Source organism: Camelina sativa, chromosome 19 (genome assembly GCF_030686135.1).
Source record: "Camelina sativa cultivar CO46 ecotype springtype chromosome 19, ASM3068613v1".
In the NCBI taxonomy this organism is placed as follows: domain Eukaryota; kingdom Viridiplantae; phylum Streptophyta; class Magnoliopsida; order Brassicales; family Brassicaceae; genus Camelina; species Camelina sativa.
This window is the reverse complement of record NC_141898.1, coordinates 7,272,794-7,289,042: the sequence shown is the minus strand read 5'-3', so window position 1 is coordinate 7,289,042 and position 16,249 is coordinate 7,272,794. Positions and strand designations below refer to the sequence as shown.

At 33.2% G+C, this 16,249-nt stretch overlaps 4 protein-coding genes across 9 annotated transcripts; all 4 read left to right on the top strand.

The window, feature by feature from the left end:
- The first annotated feature begins 649 nt into the window (after window positions 1-649).
- LOC104765403 (putative polygalacturonase At3g15720) lies at window positions 650-3,422 on the top strand. Of its 4 annotated transcripts, none has more exons than XM_087500558.1 (9): window positions 650-817; window positions 1,224-1,340; window positions 1,418-1,552; window positions 1,672-1,830; window positions 1,929-2,136; window positions 2,373-2,454; window positions 2,538-2,646; window positions 2,746-2,868; window positions 2,951-3,422. In XM_087500558.1, the coding sequence occupies exons 1-9, from the start codon at window positions 815-817 to the stop codon at window positions 3,377-3,379; spliced, it is 1,365 nt and encodes a 454-aa protein (XP_087356684.1). In that variant the 5' UTR covers window positions 650-814; the 3' UTR covers window positions 3,380-3,422. The 4 variants fall into 4 exon arrangements, with proteins under 4 accessions (XP_087356684.1, XP_087356682.1, XP_087356683.1 ...); XM_087500556.1 differs by lacking the exon at window positions 650-817 and adding an exon at window positions 933-1,070; XM_087500557.1 differs by lacking the exon at window positions 650-817 and having other exon boundaries at window positions 1,091-1,340.
- Window positions 3,423-6,128: 2,706 nt separating this feature from the next.
- LOC104765404 (uncharacterized) lies at window positions 6,129-7,740 on the top strand. The gene is made up of 8 exons (XM_010489106.3): window positions 6,129-6,364; window positions 6,501-6,613; window positions 6,717-6,788; window positions 6,896-6,931; window positions 7,046-7,091; window positions 7,177-7,264; window positions 7,372-7,429; window positions 7,530-7,740. Exons 1-8 carry the CDS (start codon window positions 6,286-6,288, stop codon window positions 7,578-7,580), a joined length of 543 nt encoding a protein of 180 aa, XP_010487408.1. The 5' UTR covers window positions 6,129-6,285; the 3' UTR covers window positions 7,581-7,740.
- Window positions 7,741-9,301: 1,561 nt separating this feature from the next.
- LOC104765405 (uncharacterized) lies at window positions 9,302-10,897 on the top strand. Of its 2 annotated transcripts, XM_010489107.3 has the most exons (8): window positions 9,302-9,566; window positions 9,692-9,804; window positions 9,897-9,968; window positions 10,072-10,107; window positions 10,231-10,276; window positions 10,362-10,449; window positions 10,531-10,588; window positions 10,689-10,897. In XM_010489107.3, exons 1-8 carry the CDS (start codon window positions 9,488-9,490, stop codon window positions 10,737-10,739), a joined length of 543 nt encoding a protein of 180 aa, XP_010487409.1. In that variant the 5' UTR covers window positions 9,302-9,487; the 3' UTR covers window positions 10,740-10,897. The 2 variants fall into 2 exon arrangements, with proteins under 2 accessions (XP_010487409.1, XP_087357567.1); XM_087501441.1 differs by lacking the exon at window positions 10,362-10,449 and having other exon boundaries at window positions 9,306-9,566.
- A 632-nt stretch (window positions 10,898-11,529) lies between these two features.
- LOC104765402 (putative disease resistance protein At3g15700) lies at window positions 11,530-14,461 on the top strand. Of its 2 annotated transcripts, XR_015590850.1 has the most exons (5): window positions 11,530-12,358; window positions 12,476-12,814; window positions 12,925-12,968; window positions 13,097-13,162; window positions 14,112-14,461. XR_015590850.1 is itself a non-coding variant. In XM_087501440.1 (4 exons), exons 1-3 carry the CDS (start codon window positions 11,587-11,589, stop codon window positions 12,948-12,950), a joined length of 1,137 nt encoding a protein of 378 aa, XP_087357566.1. In that variant the 5' UTR covers window positions 11,550-11,586; the 3' UTR covers window positions 12,951-12,968; window positions 14,112-14,250. The 2 variants fall into 2 exon arrangements, 1 of the variants encoding a protein (XP_087357566.1); XM_087501440.1 differs by lacking the exon at window positions 13,097-13,162 and having other exon boundaries at window positions 11,550-12,358; window positions 14,112-14,250.
- The last annotated feature ends 1,788 nt before the right edge of the window (window positions 14,462-16,249 follow it).

The following is a 16,249-nucleotide window of genomic DNA, read 5'->3' as shown; positions in this document are numbered from 1 at the left end:
TTATTTTGGAGTCCGTGGACCACTAAAACTTTCAAGTTCGGAATCATAAAAATGATATCTCAATAACCAAGATTTTGGATGGTCTCTTTTAATACTTCCAAATTTTTGAGCGATGGAAAAATATCAAGTTAGTTTTTATATATATGGAAGATTTTTTAGTTTGATAGACTTTCATATAAACTATGGCAGTTTATTTATGAACATTTTTCCTTAAACTTTTGTTATATTTTTAGTAATTTCCTTTAAAATTGTTCTAAATGAATACACAATTATTTAATATTTTTGCTATAGATATAACAACACTAATAGTAATACAATGGTGAAGATGCAGCATTTGAACAAGTGGATAAACTACTTCAGAAAAACAAAACACTAGTACAAGAACAGAGTTGCAAGATGTTTATGTCAGTATTTAACAAGGAAAGATCTAGAAGCAGGAGACTACACAAAGACTTAGAAGGTGCTAGAAGCATCTAGAAGATAAGAGAGTTTCCTGTTTACAATTTTTACATGAGAAAAAAGGATAATTTCTTAATCCATAAAAAAAAAAAAATTATCCAATTTCTATTAGAATTAGATTAGGTAGTTTGCTAATTAAATAGTCTAACACCTAGATCTATAAATAGTGGTGTTAAGGAACCTTTAGTACAAACAAGAGAGAGTTTTCTAGCTACTAAATTTTAATCTCTGAAAAAAAAAGAACTTAGAGAGAGCTTTAGAGTTTGTTTGAGACAGTTCTATTAATCAAGAGTAGAAGTAGACTTTGAAGAAATCTTTACTCTTTGTTGAGATAGTAAAGTTCTCACACTTTCCAATGGTACGTACTTTTATGACTACTTTTTTATTTATTACTAATAATCACAATGCCCACTCCGACCCCCTCATGCCTCATGGACACTGGTAATTAATACTCCAGTTTCCGGTATATAAAATTTAGTTGTTAATGTATCATAATTTTTTATTAAGAAATTTAAATGTATCATAATTTTTTATTAAGAAATTTAAATGTACATATTTTTGAATTTCACATACATTGTCTTCTACTGTTCCACACATATCCGCTGAAAATGGTAAAGGTCTTTAAGCATCTTCTTGTCTTTGTAAATATGGCATCTATATAAGTAGTATAGTAAAGCCTTCGCTTGAACAATTTATGTTCGTATACTGTAAATATATTCATTTTATTTCATGGTTTAACTCTTCTTTCTCCAAAATTTATGAAGAAGAAGGCTTGGTTCTTGAGTTTCTCACTATTCATTCTCCAAATCTTCACATCTTCGAATGCATTGGATGTTACTCAATTCGGAGCGGTTGGAGATGGAGTTACAGACGATTCACAGGTAAAATATACTAGTTTCGTAGTTGTAATTTGTTCATTAAACATCCAAATTTTTTTCTGAAATTATAAACTTTGTAGGCGTTCTTGAAAGCTTGGGAAACTGTCTGTAGCGGAACAGGAGATGGGAAGCTTGTCGTGCCGGCAGGGATGACATTTATGTTACAGCCCCTGAAGTTTCAAGGTTCTTGCAAATCGGCCCCTATTTTTGTTCAGGTACTCTGTTTTCACCTGTTTTCTGTTTTTTGAGAGATTAATGACGAATATGCTTTTTTCTGTTAATAAAGTAACAACGAATAATATGCTATGGTTAGTAATTAGTCATTTAATCAAAGATTTTAGGCAATCTGGTTGCATCGAGTAAAGGAAATTGGAAAGGAGACAAAGATCAATGGATTCTTTTTGCAGACATTGAAGGACTTGTGGTTGAAGGTGACGGCGAAATTAACGGCCAGGGTTCGAGCTGGTGGGAACACAAAGGCTCCAGACCTACCGTGAGTGTCACGTTAGGTGTTTCATTTTCTAAAACATTGATTCGTTTTGTTTGCAGTTTTATGAAAATTAAATAAAACGAGATATTCTGAGGTATTAGGCATTGAAGTTCAAGAGCTGCAACAACCTTAGATTGAGTGGGTTAACGCATGTAGATAGTCCAATGGCTCACATTCACATTAACGATTGCAACTACGTGACCATCTCAAGTCTCCGTATAAATGCGCCGGAATCAAGTCCTAACACTGATGGAATCGACGTAGGCGCTTCATCCAACGTTGTCATCCAGGACTGCCTCATCGCAACCGGTATGAAACTCAATTTCTAACTACTTTTGGGGACTCTTGGCAAATTTTTAGTATTGCCTCAGATTACATACATTATTAAAACAAAAGAAGCTTTAGAACTAGTTCCTGTATGAATGCAATCTTGTTACATGTCAAAATAGACGGTCCACCGAATGTCGCATCCATATAATGTCGTTTGGAATTTACTGATTATCTTAATTGATGTATCATTCACATGTCGTTATACTCATTACTAGGTGATGATTGCATAGCGATAAGTTCAGGGACGTCAAACATCCGGATTTCCGGTATAGACTGCGGACCAGGCCATGGAATAAGGTTAACTATAATTAAAAATCTACCAAAGTAATGTTATTTTATATAGTATATACTTTAAACCATGTATATTATAAAATATATAGCATAGGAAGCTTGGGAAAAGATGGGGAGACAGCTACCGTGGAGAATGTTTGTGTCCAAAACTGTAACTTCAGAGGAACTACGAATGGGGCTCGGATCAAAACTTGGCAGGTACTTTTTTTAATTTTCAAATAATCTCTCACTAAGTCATTTTACATTGTTTTTTATTTTTTCTTGTTCTTTTATATTAAAATCTGGTAATGTACATAGGGTGGATCGGGTTACGCGAGAATGATTACTTTCCATGGAATAACTCTAGACAATGTAGAAAATCCTATTATAATCGATCAGCTTTACAACGGAGGAGATTCTGATAATGCCAAAGATCATAAGGTACGCACGGCATATTTACTAACTTTGATCATAAGATTGTTTTTGATAAGAAAATGTAATTCTTTTTGCTTTGTTTTTTTAGTCGTCGGCAGTGGAAGTGAGCAATGTGATGTATAGTAATTTCGTTGGGACGTCGAAGACAGAGTACGGAGTTGACTTCAGGTGCAGCGAGAGAGTACCGTGCACAGATATTTTCTTGAGAGACGTGAAAATAGCAACCGCCTCATCAGGATCAGGGCAAGTCGCACAAGGACAATGTTTAAACGTGAGAGGTGCGTCCACACTCGCTATCCCAGGTCTAGAATGCTTAGCCCTTACCGCAGATATGTTGTCATCGCCGGAACAAACTTGCATGTTGGCACAATCAGTGCAACCAAGAACACAACCGATGCAAGATCCAATATGGGATTTTGAAAGCAGAGGGAAACGACTTATAGTTTCCAATACCATATTAATTTCATTTATCTCTTTGGTTACATACATTTTTGGATTATTAATGGAAAACTTCTAAAGTATATTATACAAGTGGAGATGATAAGTAACCCTTGTTTTTATGCGTTTCGTCACCACATGGATTTCAAATTGAAGTGATTGGATATTAGTGAGAATGGGAACAATATATCCGGATTCTTTAAAGTATATGTATGTGGTCTGTATGACTGTATCATTGGAAAAAAAAACTTATAGTTAATAATCAAATTCCAAATTTAATTATCTAGGATTTTAGGCTAAGAAAAAAAGATGGCTAGCTACACCAACTATTGGTGAATACATGGTCACACATGCCAAATATACTATTGTATATTCAACTACATAAAGTATATGTATTACATAGCCACATGCATGAACTATATGATGTTATGCGGTCAACATCATAGACATATAATTCAGTACACCGGTCAATTGACTCCAGCGAAGACCGATGTTGACTCCGGCGAAGACCAACGTTGACTCCGGCGTTGACCAACACTTAAAAAAAAATTCTAAATTAAAAAAAAAAATATTATAGTAAATTATTTATAGGTTTTTATGATTAAAAGAAATTTTCTATTCAATATCCAAATATTGTTTTATATATCTCTAATATATTCAATCTTATAATTAATTACTTTTTCTTTTTCAAGCTAAAGTAAATAGTTAAATAAAAATCATTTATAATTATTTTCAAGATAAAAAAACATTTATAATAATATTCAAGATATAAAATCATTTATAATGATTTTCAAGATATAAAAACAATTTATAATTATTTTCAAGATATATATATATATATAAATCTCCCATAATCAGATTATTTAATTACTACAAAATCAATAAAATCAAATTCAACTACTTTCATTAGAAAATAATATGCAAAATATTGAGTATATGACTCTTTACTCTAAATTTTGCATGGTAAATGTTATATAAAAAATTATACACTCTTTACTTTAAAATTTACATACTCAAAATAACATATAAACAACAAAAAATTAACAATATTTACTTTTAACATATGAACATTTTCATTTTTACTCTCTTTTACATAATTACAATATGTTAAATTAATTTTTAGAATTTTTTTTAAAGGTTTGGGTTCTCTATATTACATTTAGGATATATTTAGGAAATATATTTAAAAATATCTTTAGATATTGAATTAACATATAAACAACAACAAAAAAATTCACAATATTTACTTTTAACATATGAACATTTTCATTTTTACCCTTTTTAACACAATTACAATATGTTAAATTAAGTTTTAGAAACTTTTTTAAGGTTTGGGTTCTCTAGTTTACATTTAAGATATATTTAGGAAATATATAAAAAATAATTAGATATTGAATAGAATATTTTTTAATTAATAAAAACCATAAATGATTTAATATAATAATTTCTTATTTTTAATTTTTAATTTTAGAATTTTTTTTGGTCAACGCCGGAGTCAACACCGGTCTTCACCGGAATTAATCAATCAGTATACCAGATTGTATGTCTATGGTGTTGAACACATGACGTCATATAGTTCATGCATGTGACCATGTAATATATATACTTCGTGTAGTTGAGTACACAATAATATAATTAGTATGTGTGACCATGTATTCACCTACAATTCATGTAGTTAGCCATCTATTTTCCTTAGGCCAAATCAATTAGAGAATTAGTAATTATGACTAATTTTATTAGTTGTATACTTGTATATCTAAGATTTTATGCCAAAACAATTAGAGAATTAGTAATTATGACTAATTTTATTAGTTGTATATCTAGGATTTTATGCCAAATCAATTAGAGAAAAACCATGTCTTTTTTTCATCATCATTTTCAAAAGTCAAAACCCATGTTTTTGGATTTTATTATGAAAGCCTATTTTTCCAAGGAGATGTTTCTTATTTTCAAAATTTATAACAAAAAGAACAATTAAAAAACCCCATAATTTCAAACATCAAAAACTATAAAACAAATTTTAAATCAAATTACCAATCTTGAATAGTGGGTTTCCGTAGTAAAGGTATAGAGTCAAAGGGAACAATTCTTGGGTTCACTCCTAAGGTGAACCGGTTTGTTCACTTCTCCTTATTTTAGCCAATAAGAATATAACATGTCATAATACATTTAAGAACATATTCATTCACTTTCTTATAAAATAAAGAAAAAAAATATGTAAAATTAAAAATCTAAACCGCTTATTTATAAACCCAAATCGATATATAATTTCATTTTAATTGTAAAATCTAAACCCTAACCATCTCATTTGTAAATCTAAACCGACATATAATTTCATTCTAATTGTAAAATCTAAACCCTAACCACTTCATTTGTAAACCCAAACCGACATATAATTTCGTTCTAATTGTAAAATCTAAACCCTAACCACTTCATTTGTAAACCTAAACCGACATATAATTTCGTTTTAATTGTAAAATCTAAACCCTAACCACTTCATTTGTAAACCCAAACTGACATATAATTTTGTTTGAATTGTAAAATCTAAACCCTAATCACCTAATTTGTAAACCCAAAGCGATACATCATTTCATTTTAATTGTAAGTCAATATTTAACTTTCCTATAAAAAAATATATAGAATTTGTTTCTTTAATCTGTTTTGCTTTTTAATTTAATTTTGATTTATTTTTTAAATAAAATAATATATACAAGATTTTGATTGGTTGAAAAGGAAGAAGTGAACAAGAAGGTTCAAGAGTGACTTGTAGTAAAAAAAAATCGAAATGTCGGTATACTTAAACCGGTTTGGCCTGTAGTAAAAATTTCGGTATACTTAAACTGATTTATCAGAAACGCTCTTCGAAGAAAAAAAAATCTGTGTTTTCTTCTCGTCTTGTCCACTGAAACGCGTTTGGAGAGAGGAGAAGGGTCAAAAGGGATCTGAAATCATATTGGTTTTTGGGAAATTGAAGGAAGAAGAATAATGGGTTTCATCGGAGAAACTGTAGATTCAATCAAATCTATCAAGATCCGTCAGCTTCTCACTCAGGCTATCACTCTCGGTTCGTTTCTATAGACGCCTTGATTTTAACCTCCTCATCTCATCTGTGTTTTAGTATCTAGAATTCACCAAAGGTTACATCTTTGAGAAAGATTTGATGTGATAATTATGATTTCTTAATTTCGTTTTTGGTTTAGGTATGATCGTTACATCTGCATTGATAATTTGGAAGGCATTGATATGTGTCACTGGGAGTGAATCACCTGTTGTTGTTGTTCTCTCAGAAAGCATGGAACCTGGCTTTCAGAGAGTGAGTCACTTTGTGGTTTTAGAGTTTTGAAAGTAATTTACTTGTTGCTGTTAGATTATGTGGTGGTGGTTTTTGGTTATTGATTTTGAGGCCAATGTGACAGGGGGATATATTGTTCTTGCGGATGACTAAAGAGCCTATTCGAGCAGGCGAGATTGTTGTTTTTAGTGTTGATGTAAGTGTGTCTCTCTTGTTCTGTTTCCACCATATTTGCTTACTATCTTCCTTCTAGTTTCTTTTCTCTTAGTTGGTTTAAATTTGCCTTGTTGCTTCTTCTCTCAGGGTCGTGAAATTCCCATTGTTCATCGAGCAATCAAAGTAACATTTTCTCATTATCATCTCTGGACGTTATTTAACTTGAATGTTCAGGATACTTACATTTGATGTCTTACTCTTTTCTGTTGTTGTTGTTGTTGTTTTAACACATTATAGGTTCATGAGAGGGGAGATACTAAAGAAGTTGATGTTCTGACAAAAGGTGTGCTACTTTTGTTGCTCTGAATGAATAACCCTTTACAGTAGCCAATTCGTGGATTAAATTGACACACCTTTGCGTTTTCTAGGTGACAACAATGACATTGATGACATTGGTCTCTATGCTGAAGGACAACTTTGGCTTCACAGACATCATATCATGGGCAGAGCTGTTGGGTAAAAACACTCTGTTCCAACAAGATTTTGTACTCGTGTGATTTCATTGATGAAACTGGTATGAAAAGTTCAACAGTGGTAAATGGTTCCCTTTTGGTCTTTTTCAGGTTCTTGCCTTATGTTGGATGGGTGACTATTATCATGACTGAAAAGCCTATTATCAAGGTACAATCCTCTAACACGGCTTGCGATTTGTCATGGTTTCTGGCTTTGAGATATATGTACTCACTATTAACACATTTTTTTCCATCTTCTCTTCCTTCAGTATATACTCATTGGTGCATTGGGTTTGCTCGTTATCACATCCAAAGACTGAGACTACAAAAAAAAAGGCTGCTCGTTGTTAAAGAAGTAGCTTCTGCAACGCTCAGTTCACCAGTCTTTGTAGCCATCATCTTTTGGTGACGTTTTAAACTGTAGAATCATATAAGCCACTCTTTTTATAAATATAGACAGTCTTGCTTTTACTCTTTAAATCAGCAGTGACAATTTCTTGTTGATTTAATTCTAATATAGCGGGACAATCTAAAAAACGATTGAAATATAAATAAGGATCTTATATGCAAATAAGCTTAACTTATGTCTGAAGATAGTAAAGTAACTTGAAGCCTGCACTCATAGAATCAGTAAGGAAATGACCATTGAGGGTCTAAAGTGTAGATTGTATTCTCACATTTTATGTTTCCTCGTTAAAATTTTTATGCAGGATTGTCAGTATATGACATGATAACCATAACTGACGACGACAATCAACGATTTTTTTTGTTTAACGAAGAAAAATCAGTATAGTAATGTTTTTTTTATTTAATCATAATATTGTCTAAGTAGCTGATCGATGCATCTAATTAACATTAATCACACGATCGAATTGAATAATAATATATAGAGGATAAATAAATAAACCTTGAGGTCCTCCAACGACTAGCACAAGAATAAATAAACAAAACACAACGTGCGGGTCAGTACAAGCCATGGCTAACACGATCATCTATATACATATGTGATATGGTTATAACTTATATGACCTCTTACCTAAGTCGATGTTGCTGACTGCTCTCCCTCCTACAGGTCTAAGCTCCACACCTTTTGGCCCCTTGGCTGCTATGGAACCTCTGGAAAGCCAGAAACTGCCTCATCTTTGAGGACCGCAACTTCTCGGAACAAAACATTATACTCAAGACCCTTAAAGAAGCAAAAGAATGGCAGGAAGCTCAGCTACTACAACCAAAGCAGCCACATATTCTAAGAGTGATTAATTCGTGGAATTAAAGTAATAAAAAAAAAAAAAAAAGAGCCAAGGATGGGGAAAGATTTCAAGATCATAAGGTACGTACCGCAAATTTACTAACTTTGATCATAAGACTGTGTTTGATAAGAAAATGTAAATTTTGTTTTCCCTTTTGGTATGTAGTCGTCGGCAGTGGAAGTGAGCAAAGTGGTGTATAGTAATTTTATCGGGACGTCGAAGTCAGAGTACGGAGTTGACTTCAGGTGCAGTGAGACAGTACCATGCACAGAGATTTTTCTTGAGAGACGTGAAAACAGGAAACCGCATCATCAGGATCGGGACAAGTCGCACAATGACAGTGTTTAAACGTGAGAGGTGAGTCCACACGCGCTGTCTCAGGTCTAGAATGTTTAGCCCTTACCACAGATAAGTTGTCATCGCCGCAATTGCCGGAACAAACTTGCATGTTGGCACAATCAGTGCAATAAAGAACACAACCGATGCAAGATCCAATATGGGATTTTGAAAGCAGAGGGAAACGACTTATAGTCTCCAATTAATGCCGTATTAATTTCATTTATCTCCTTGCTTACATACAATTTTTAGGTAATTAATGGAAGACTTCAAAAGTGTATTATACGAGTGGAGATGATAAAGCAATCGGAGTTTGTAATCTAATTGTTTTTTATAAGTTTCGTCACCACATGGATTCTAGTTGAAGTGATTAGATATTACCCTTAAAAGTCTACGTAGTGGTGTTTCCGTAATAAAGGTATAGTCTAAAAATCAAACATACTCGTCAATATTTTAGACCGGTTTGACTTGTAGTTAAACAAAAAAAAAACTTAAACCGATTTATAAGAAATGCTCTTTGAAGAAAAAAAAAATCTGTGTTTTCTTCTTCTCTTCTTGTCCACTGAAAGGGTCAAAACTCAACAGGGATCAGAAAATCTCTCAAATCATTTTGGCTTTGGGAAACTGAAGGAAGAAGAATAATGGGTTTCATCGGAGAAACTGTTGATTCCATCAAATCTATCAAGTTCCGTCAGCTTCTTACTCAGGCTATCACTCTCGGTTCGTTTCTATATACGCCTTGATTTAAACCTCCTCATCTCAGATGTGTTTTAGTATCTAGAATTCACCAATGTTACATCTTTTGATATGATAGCTATGATTCTTGACTTTGTTTTTGGTTTTAGGTATGATCGTTACATCTGCATTGATAATCTGGAAGGCATTGATATGTGTCACTGGGAGTGAATCACCTGTTGTTGTTGTTCTCTCAGAAAGCATGGAACCTGGCTTTCAGAGAGTAAAGTCACTTGTGGTTTTAGAGTTTGAAAGTAGTTTACTTGTTAGATTATGTAGTGGTTCTTGATTTTTGATTTGAGGCTAATGTGACAGGGGGATATATTGTTCTTGCGGATGACCAAAGAGCCTATTCGAGCAGGCGAGATTGTTGTTTTTAGTGTTGATGTAAGTGCGTGACTCTTGTTCTGTTTCCATCAATTTACAATCTTCCTAGTTAGTTTCTTTTCTCCTAATTGGTTTGAATTTGCCTTGTTGCTTCTTCTTTCAGGGTCGTGAAATTCCCATTGTTCATCGAGCCATCAAAGTAACATTTTCTCATTATCATCTCTGGACGTTATTTAACTTGAATGTTCAGGATAATTATACTTGTGATGTCCTAACTCTTTTCTGTTGTTGTTGTTGTTGTTGTTGTTTTAACACATTACAGGTTCATGAGAGAGGAGATACTAAAGAAGTTGATGTTCTGACAAAAGGTGCTAGTTTTGTTGGTCTGAATGAATAGCCCTTTATAGTAGTAGCCAATTCGTGGATTACTAGACACACCTTTGCATTTTCCAGGTGACAACAATAAAATAGATGACATTGTTCTCTATGCTGAAGGACAACTTTGGCTTCATAGGCACCATATAATGGGCAGAGCTGTTGGGTAAACACTCTGATTCAACAAACTTTTGTGCCCTTGTGATCTCATTGAACTGGTGTGGCTCCCTATTGTTTTGTTTTTCAGGTTCTTGCCTTATGTTGGATGGGTGACTATTATCATGACTGAGAAGCCTATCATCAAGGTACAATCTTCTAACACGTCCTGCGATTTGTCATGGTTTCTGGCTTTGAGATATATGTACTCACTATTAACACATCTTTTTCCATCTTCTCTTCTTATAGTATATACTCATTGGTGCATTGGGTTTGCTCGTTATCACGTCCAAAGACTGAGACTACAAAAAAAGGCTGGCCGTTGTTAAAGAAGTAGCTTTTGCAACACTCAGTTAACTAATCTTTGTAGCCATCATCTTTTGGTGACTTTTAAACTATACAATCATATACGCCACTCTTTTTATAAATATATATACAGTTTTGCTTTTATCTTAAAATCAGCAGTGACAATTTCTTAAACAGCGTTCGTCTATGAGTTCCACTCAGGTGGAGATTTTCGAATTTTTGGGAATCCTAGTTATTTAAAGAAGCTCTGAACATTGATTTAATTCTAATATAGGGGGCAATCTAAAAAGCGATTGAAATATGAGTAAGGACCTTAAGTGTAACTTATGCCTGAAGATTGTAGCTAGAAGCCTGAACTCATATAATCAGTAACGCAATGACCAATGACTGTCTAATATTTTAAAGTGTAGATTGAATTCTCATATTCATCTAAGTACCTGACATGATAACCATAACAGGCGACAATCAACTATTTTTCTTTGTTTGTTTAACAAAGAAAAATCAGTATACTAATGTTTATTTGTTACATTAATCACACGATCATTGATTCGTATACTAATTCAGTATACTAATGTGTACCAATGCCACTTTAATTAGCTGGTCAATGCATCTAATTAACATTAATCACACGATTGAATTGAATAATATAGGATAAATAAATAAACCTTGAGGTCCTCCAACGACTAGGACTTGAATAAATAAAGAAAACACAACGTGCGGGTCAGTACAAGCCATGGCTAACACGATCATCTATATACATATGGCTTAACAAGTCGTGTCACTTATATGTTCTCTGAGTGATTAATTCGTGGAATTAAAGAAAAAAAAGAGAGATCGAAGGATGGGGAAAGATTTCAAGAGTATGGTGACACGATGTATCTACGTCGGAAAAGAGAACGATAACGTGAAGAAGCTGGAAACCGCGACGGAGGAGCTCAAGGATCTCCGCAACAATGTGATGAAAAGGGTCAAAATGTATGAAGACCAGCAGAAGCTGAAGCGGCTCGAAAAAGTCCAGGTCTGGCTTAGACAAGCCGACGTAGCGATCAAAGAAGCAGAAGAGATGTTGATAAGGATGATGTCTTCTTCTTCTTCAAATGGGTCGAGCATGATGAGCTGTCACAAGATGGACAAAAAGCTTTGCAAGAAGCTGAAAGAGATTCAGGAGATAAAGAGCAGAGGAACATTCGATGTGGTGGTTGAGAATAGTGGTATTGGTGGATCGATGATGGTTTCGACCGTTGATAGAGATGATCAGACGGTAGGTTTGGAGGCGGTTTCGGGCCTAGTGTGGAGGTGTATGACCGTGGATAACACCGGGATTATTGGGTTGTACGGCGTGGAAGGTGTTGGGAAGACGACGGTGCTGACTCAGGTCAACAACAGGTTGCTTCAGCATAAGTCAAATGGGTTTGACTTTGTGATTTGGGTGTTTGTGTCCAAAAATCTGAATCTTGAGAAGATTCAGGACACGATCCGAGAGAAGATAGGGTTTCTTGATAGGTCGTGGACGAGCAAGACAGAGGAAGAGAAAGCTGGTAAGATCTTCGAGATACTTAGCAAACGACGATTCGCTTTGTTCCTCGACGACGTTTGGGAGAAAGTCGATCTAGGTATACGATTACTTATGATCCATCCAAGAAACTATATTACTTGTAAACCAAGTTTTCATGAGTTTCCCTAGTCTTAAATATGGTTCTAATATTTATGGTTTTAAATTTGTCCAACAGTGAAAGCTGGCGTGCCACCGCCGGACGGACAGAACAGATCGAAGATTGTGTTCACAACCTGCTCGGACGAGGTTTGTCGGGAAATGGGAGCACAAACTAAGATCAAAATGGAGAAGCTGCCATGGGAGAGAGCTTGGGACTTGTTTAAGAAGAATGCCGGAGAAGAGACAGTGAAGAGCCACCCGGACATTACCAAAGTTGCTCAGGAGGTTGCAGCCAAGTGCGATGGCCTCCCGCTGGCTCTTGTCACAATTGGCCGAGCCATGGCTTCTAAGAAAACACCTCAGGAATGGCGTGACGCTTTGTACATCTTGAGTAACTCTCCTCCCAATTTCTCAGGTCCAATATTTTTAACATATATATTACTAGTTTGTTACTATTTTAACTCTTAGGCTTCATTTTCGTGTGTATATTATTATTTATTAAGGTTTTATATAATTCTGTAACAGTTCTCAAGTTACTGGACAGGAACTAATATGGACACTCGATAGAGGTATTTTATAAACTTACGGCATGTTTAAAAATAATTAGTTTTCTGATATTCAGATTAACTAGTCCATTGACTGGTTCATCAGATAAAATTGTATATACTTTTCTTACAAACTCGTTTCTTCTTTTTAGGAATCGTGTTGTGCATGGAGAGCTTAAAGATAGTTGCGTAATTTTGATTAGGGAGATTAAATCATTGTACGTAATTCATTTGTGTATCTTTATTTGAGAGTTAAATGTGTTATATATGTCACCGGCTAGAGTTTGAAGAACTTGGTTGAAGGCTTGCAATGTTTTGATGGTTAATTATTGGTTTTGGTATTTAATTTGTCGTTTTCTTGGTCGAAAAAGTTTGATTCTCGTGAATATAGATGACGTCTCTCTAAATTATGCGCACATGGATTAATCTGTTTACGAGTTTATCTTCTTTTCGTTATTATTGATCGAAACAAAATCTCCTGAAGGGTATATGCTTCTTAATTAGCTAAAGTGAGAGTTAGGCAGGAATTTAGGTCATATGATAAAAAAAAAATTATGTCGTATTCATCACGGCACATGCTTTTTTATCTGTCTTTCCTTTGTATTTTTCTGGAAACTTCAAATCATCAATTTATATTCACTAATCACTATATACTTTAATATGCATTAGTTCGTCAAAAAAAATATATATATATATGCATTGATTTGTGTAGTCAGTAGTCAGTAGTTAGCATATATCATTGGAATGTTTATCTATAATAACAGTTAAAAGCAGTTAATCATCAAGACAATGAAGGAAAAGAACCTGAAATTCTTTGAAAAGATTGATTTAAGATTAGGAAAAAAAAAATCAAGCTTCAAAAGTAGTAGTTTTCAAAAGAGAACAGTTTGTAAATCTACACAAAATATGCGTATCTAATGATTTAGCACTAGAAAATAATGTTTATTTCAATCAAAAAAAGCTTATTCTATCAGAAGTTCAATGTATCTAGAGCCATCTTCAATCATAAATTATAAATTATATATGCATATACGTATCTATATATATATATATCTTCACACTAATCATCACTTTGGAGTACTAAACCATCAGAAAGCAAGAAGCATTAGAGTTAAGGAAACTTCATATGGATCAACGTTTCTCTCATCTCGTGTTTTCTGCTTACAGATCATCAACCCACGAGCCAAGGAAGCTCAGAGAACAGGCGAAGAGAGTCCCATCGGTGGAGAAAATTCTGGCGAGGAACCCAGTGGTGAAGGAACGTGATATCAACGAAAGGGCAGAGGCATTTATACAAAAATTCAGAAAGCGGCTTCTTCTCCAACGTTTCTGAATCGACTGACAATTCCCAAATCTTTAACTATTAGAATCATCATCACCTAGCGTTTTAACCCGGGAGATCGTGAAAAATCTTGGGATTGTATGAATCATCTATGTATGATTATATATACATAAAAAATTACCATAATGTGTTTTTATATAAAGAAAACACATAATAAAACAGTTTTAAAGAAAAACTTTCATACAAGCAAAAGAGAAACATAACACAAATATGAATGAAATTTATTTATCTAAAATCATACACATGGCACATGCAGTGTCATCATAACTCAAAACCAGCTCGAAATTTGTTTCACTGAAGCTTCTTGAACCCAGGGAAAGAGGGAAGGATCGAGATGAGAGCATCATTGTCAGAGTCGCCCCAACGATAATTAAGGCCGGAGGCGAACTTATAACTTATGTATTAGATCATTTTTTTAAATTCTTATGAAATAATTTTATAATACATACAACAGATAAATTGTAAAAATTAACTTAAAATATTTGCATATTTTCCCTAAAGTGGATAAGAAAATAGAATTTACGATGACCGTGAATATCGTTTTAGCAACTATACAACATTCAAAACAACTATATCTATATTAACATTTTTTTAAGTACATTTTGATTTATGCACTTAAAGTTTATCTTATTTAATTTATTTATTTGCAACATTAACCCCTACAAATTTTCCTAAAATAATATTTCTATTTAATTAACCCCTACAGATTTTCCTAAAATAAACAGTTCTACTTAATTCAATTAATGGAACTATATTAGAAGTTAACATTTATTTACGCTTATTGCCATACACAGCATGACACCATCATTTAAGAGATCGAGATTAAATGCTCAAAACTTATTTTATTTGATCTTTATGATAGTTTAACGTAAATCGGCCGACTTTGAGAAACAGAAGATTACAACCTAAATGATTATTATGACATAGATAACGTTCATTAACACGAGAAGCCAAATTAAGAAAATCAACTTTTAGCAAATATTTAACTTCGTTGACAAGAAATACATTTATATCTGTATATATCTCCTATAGAAACTGAATATTGTAGAACAATATTCAGACAACTCAAATAGGCATACAGAAAAATCTCGTGTTTCTTGCTAAGGATCGTTTGACTCCTTGCTCAGCAAACATTTCTTCAACTATAAATCTACATTTACATTTTTTAAGTACACTTTGAGTTTTACTCTTTTAGTTTTGTTTATTTACAATTTTATTTACAAAATTGATCCTTAAAAAAGTTGCACAAACAAACAATAATTAAAATGGAAAATAAAAATTGATGATATTCCCTCCAAAATATTCCGGATTTTGCTATGAAATCTTCTTGATACAATTTATATACAAACAAAGAAAACCATATACAGATATCATGCTAACAATAATTACTCGATTGAATTTGAATAGTATAGAAACTCTTCATTACTCAGCATTGCCACACCTAAACAACCGATTATTGGTATAATTTCCTAAAATAGTGAAAACAATTATGACGAGTATATGCAACATAATCTATATTTCCTACAATGGTTATTCATAAAATCGATTGAATACTTTTAAATTTCAGCTAATTACTACAATTAAACTCTTATCCATGGCATCTTACTTATTTTCATTCAAGATCTTATATTTTATTCCTTAATTGTAGTATTTTAAACGATTCTATACTTTCTCAGCAAGATTTCTCCGATTCACTCAATAAAATCTCTAACCAGTTTTTAACCCTCTATAAATACGGATGCATTCCAACTCTATTCATCTTCATATACCAAATCAACTTTCTTAAGTATATGTTTTTTTCCTAGGTTTTACTAATACTTGCTAATATTATTGAAAACTCATAAACACATGCAAAATCTTCGCCCTCATTCAAGAGTAAAGAAGTGGATATTGTTGCGACATCTAATAATTCGTCCACAAGCAAATGAAGTAAAGCAATTATGTACAAGAACAATAACGTACT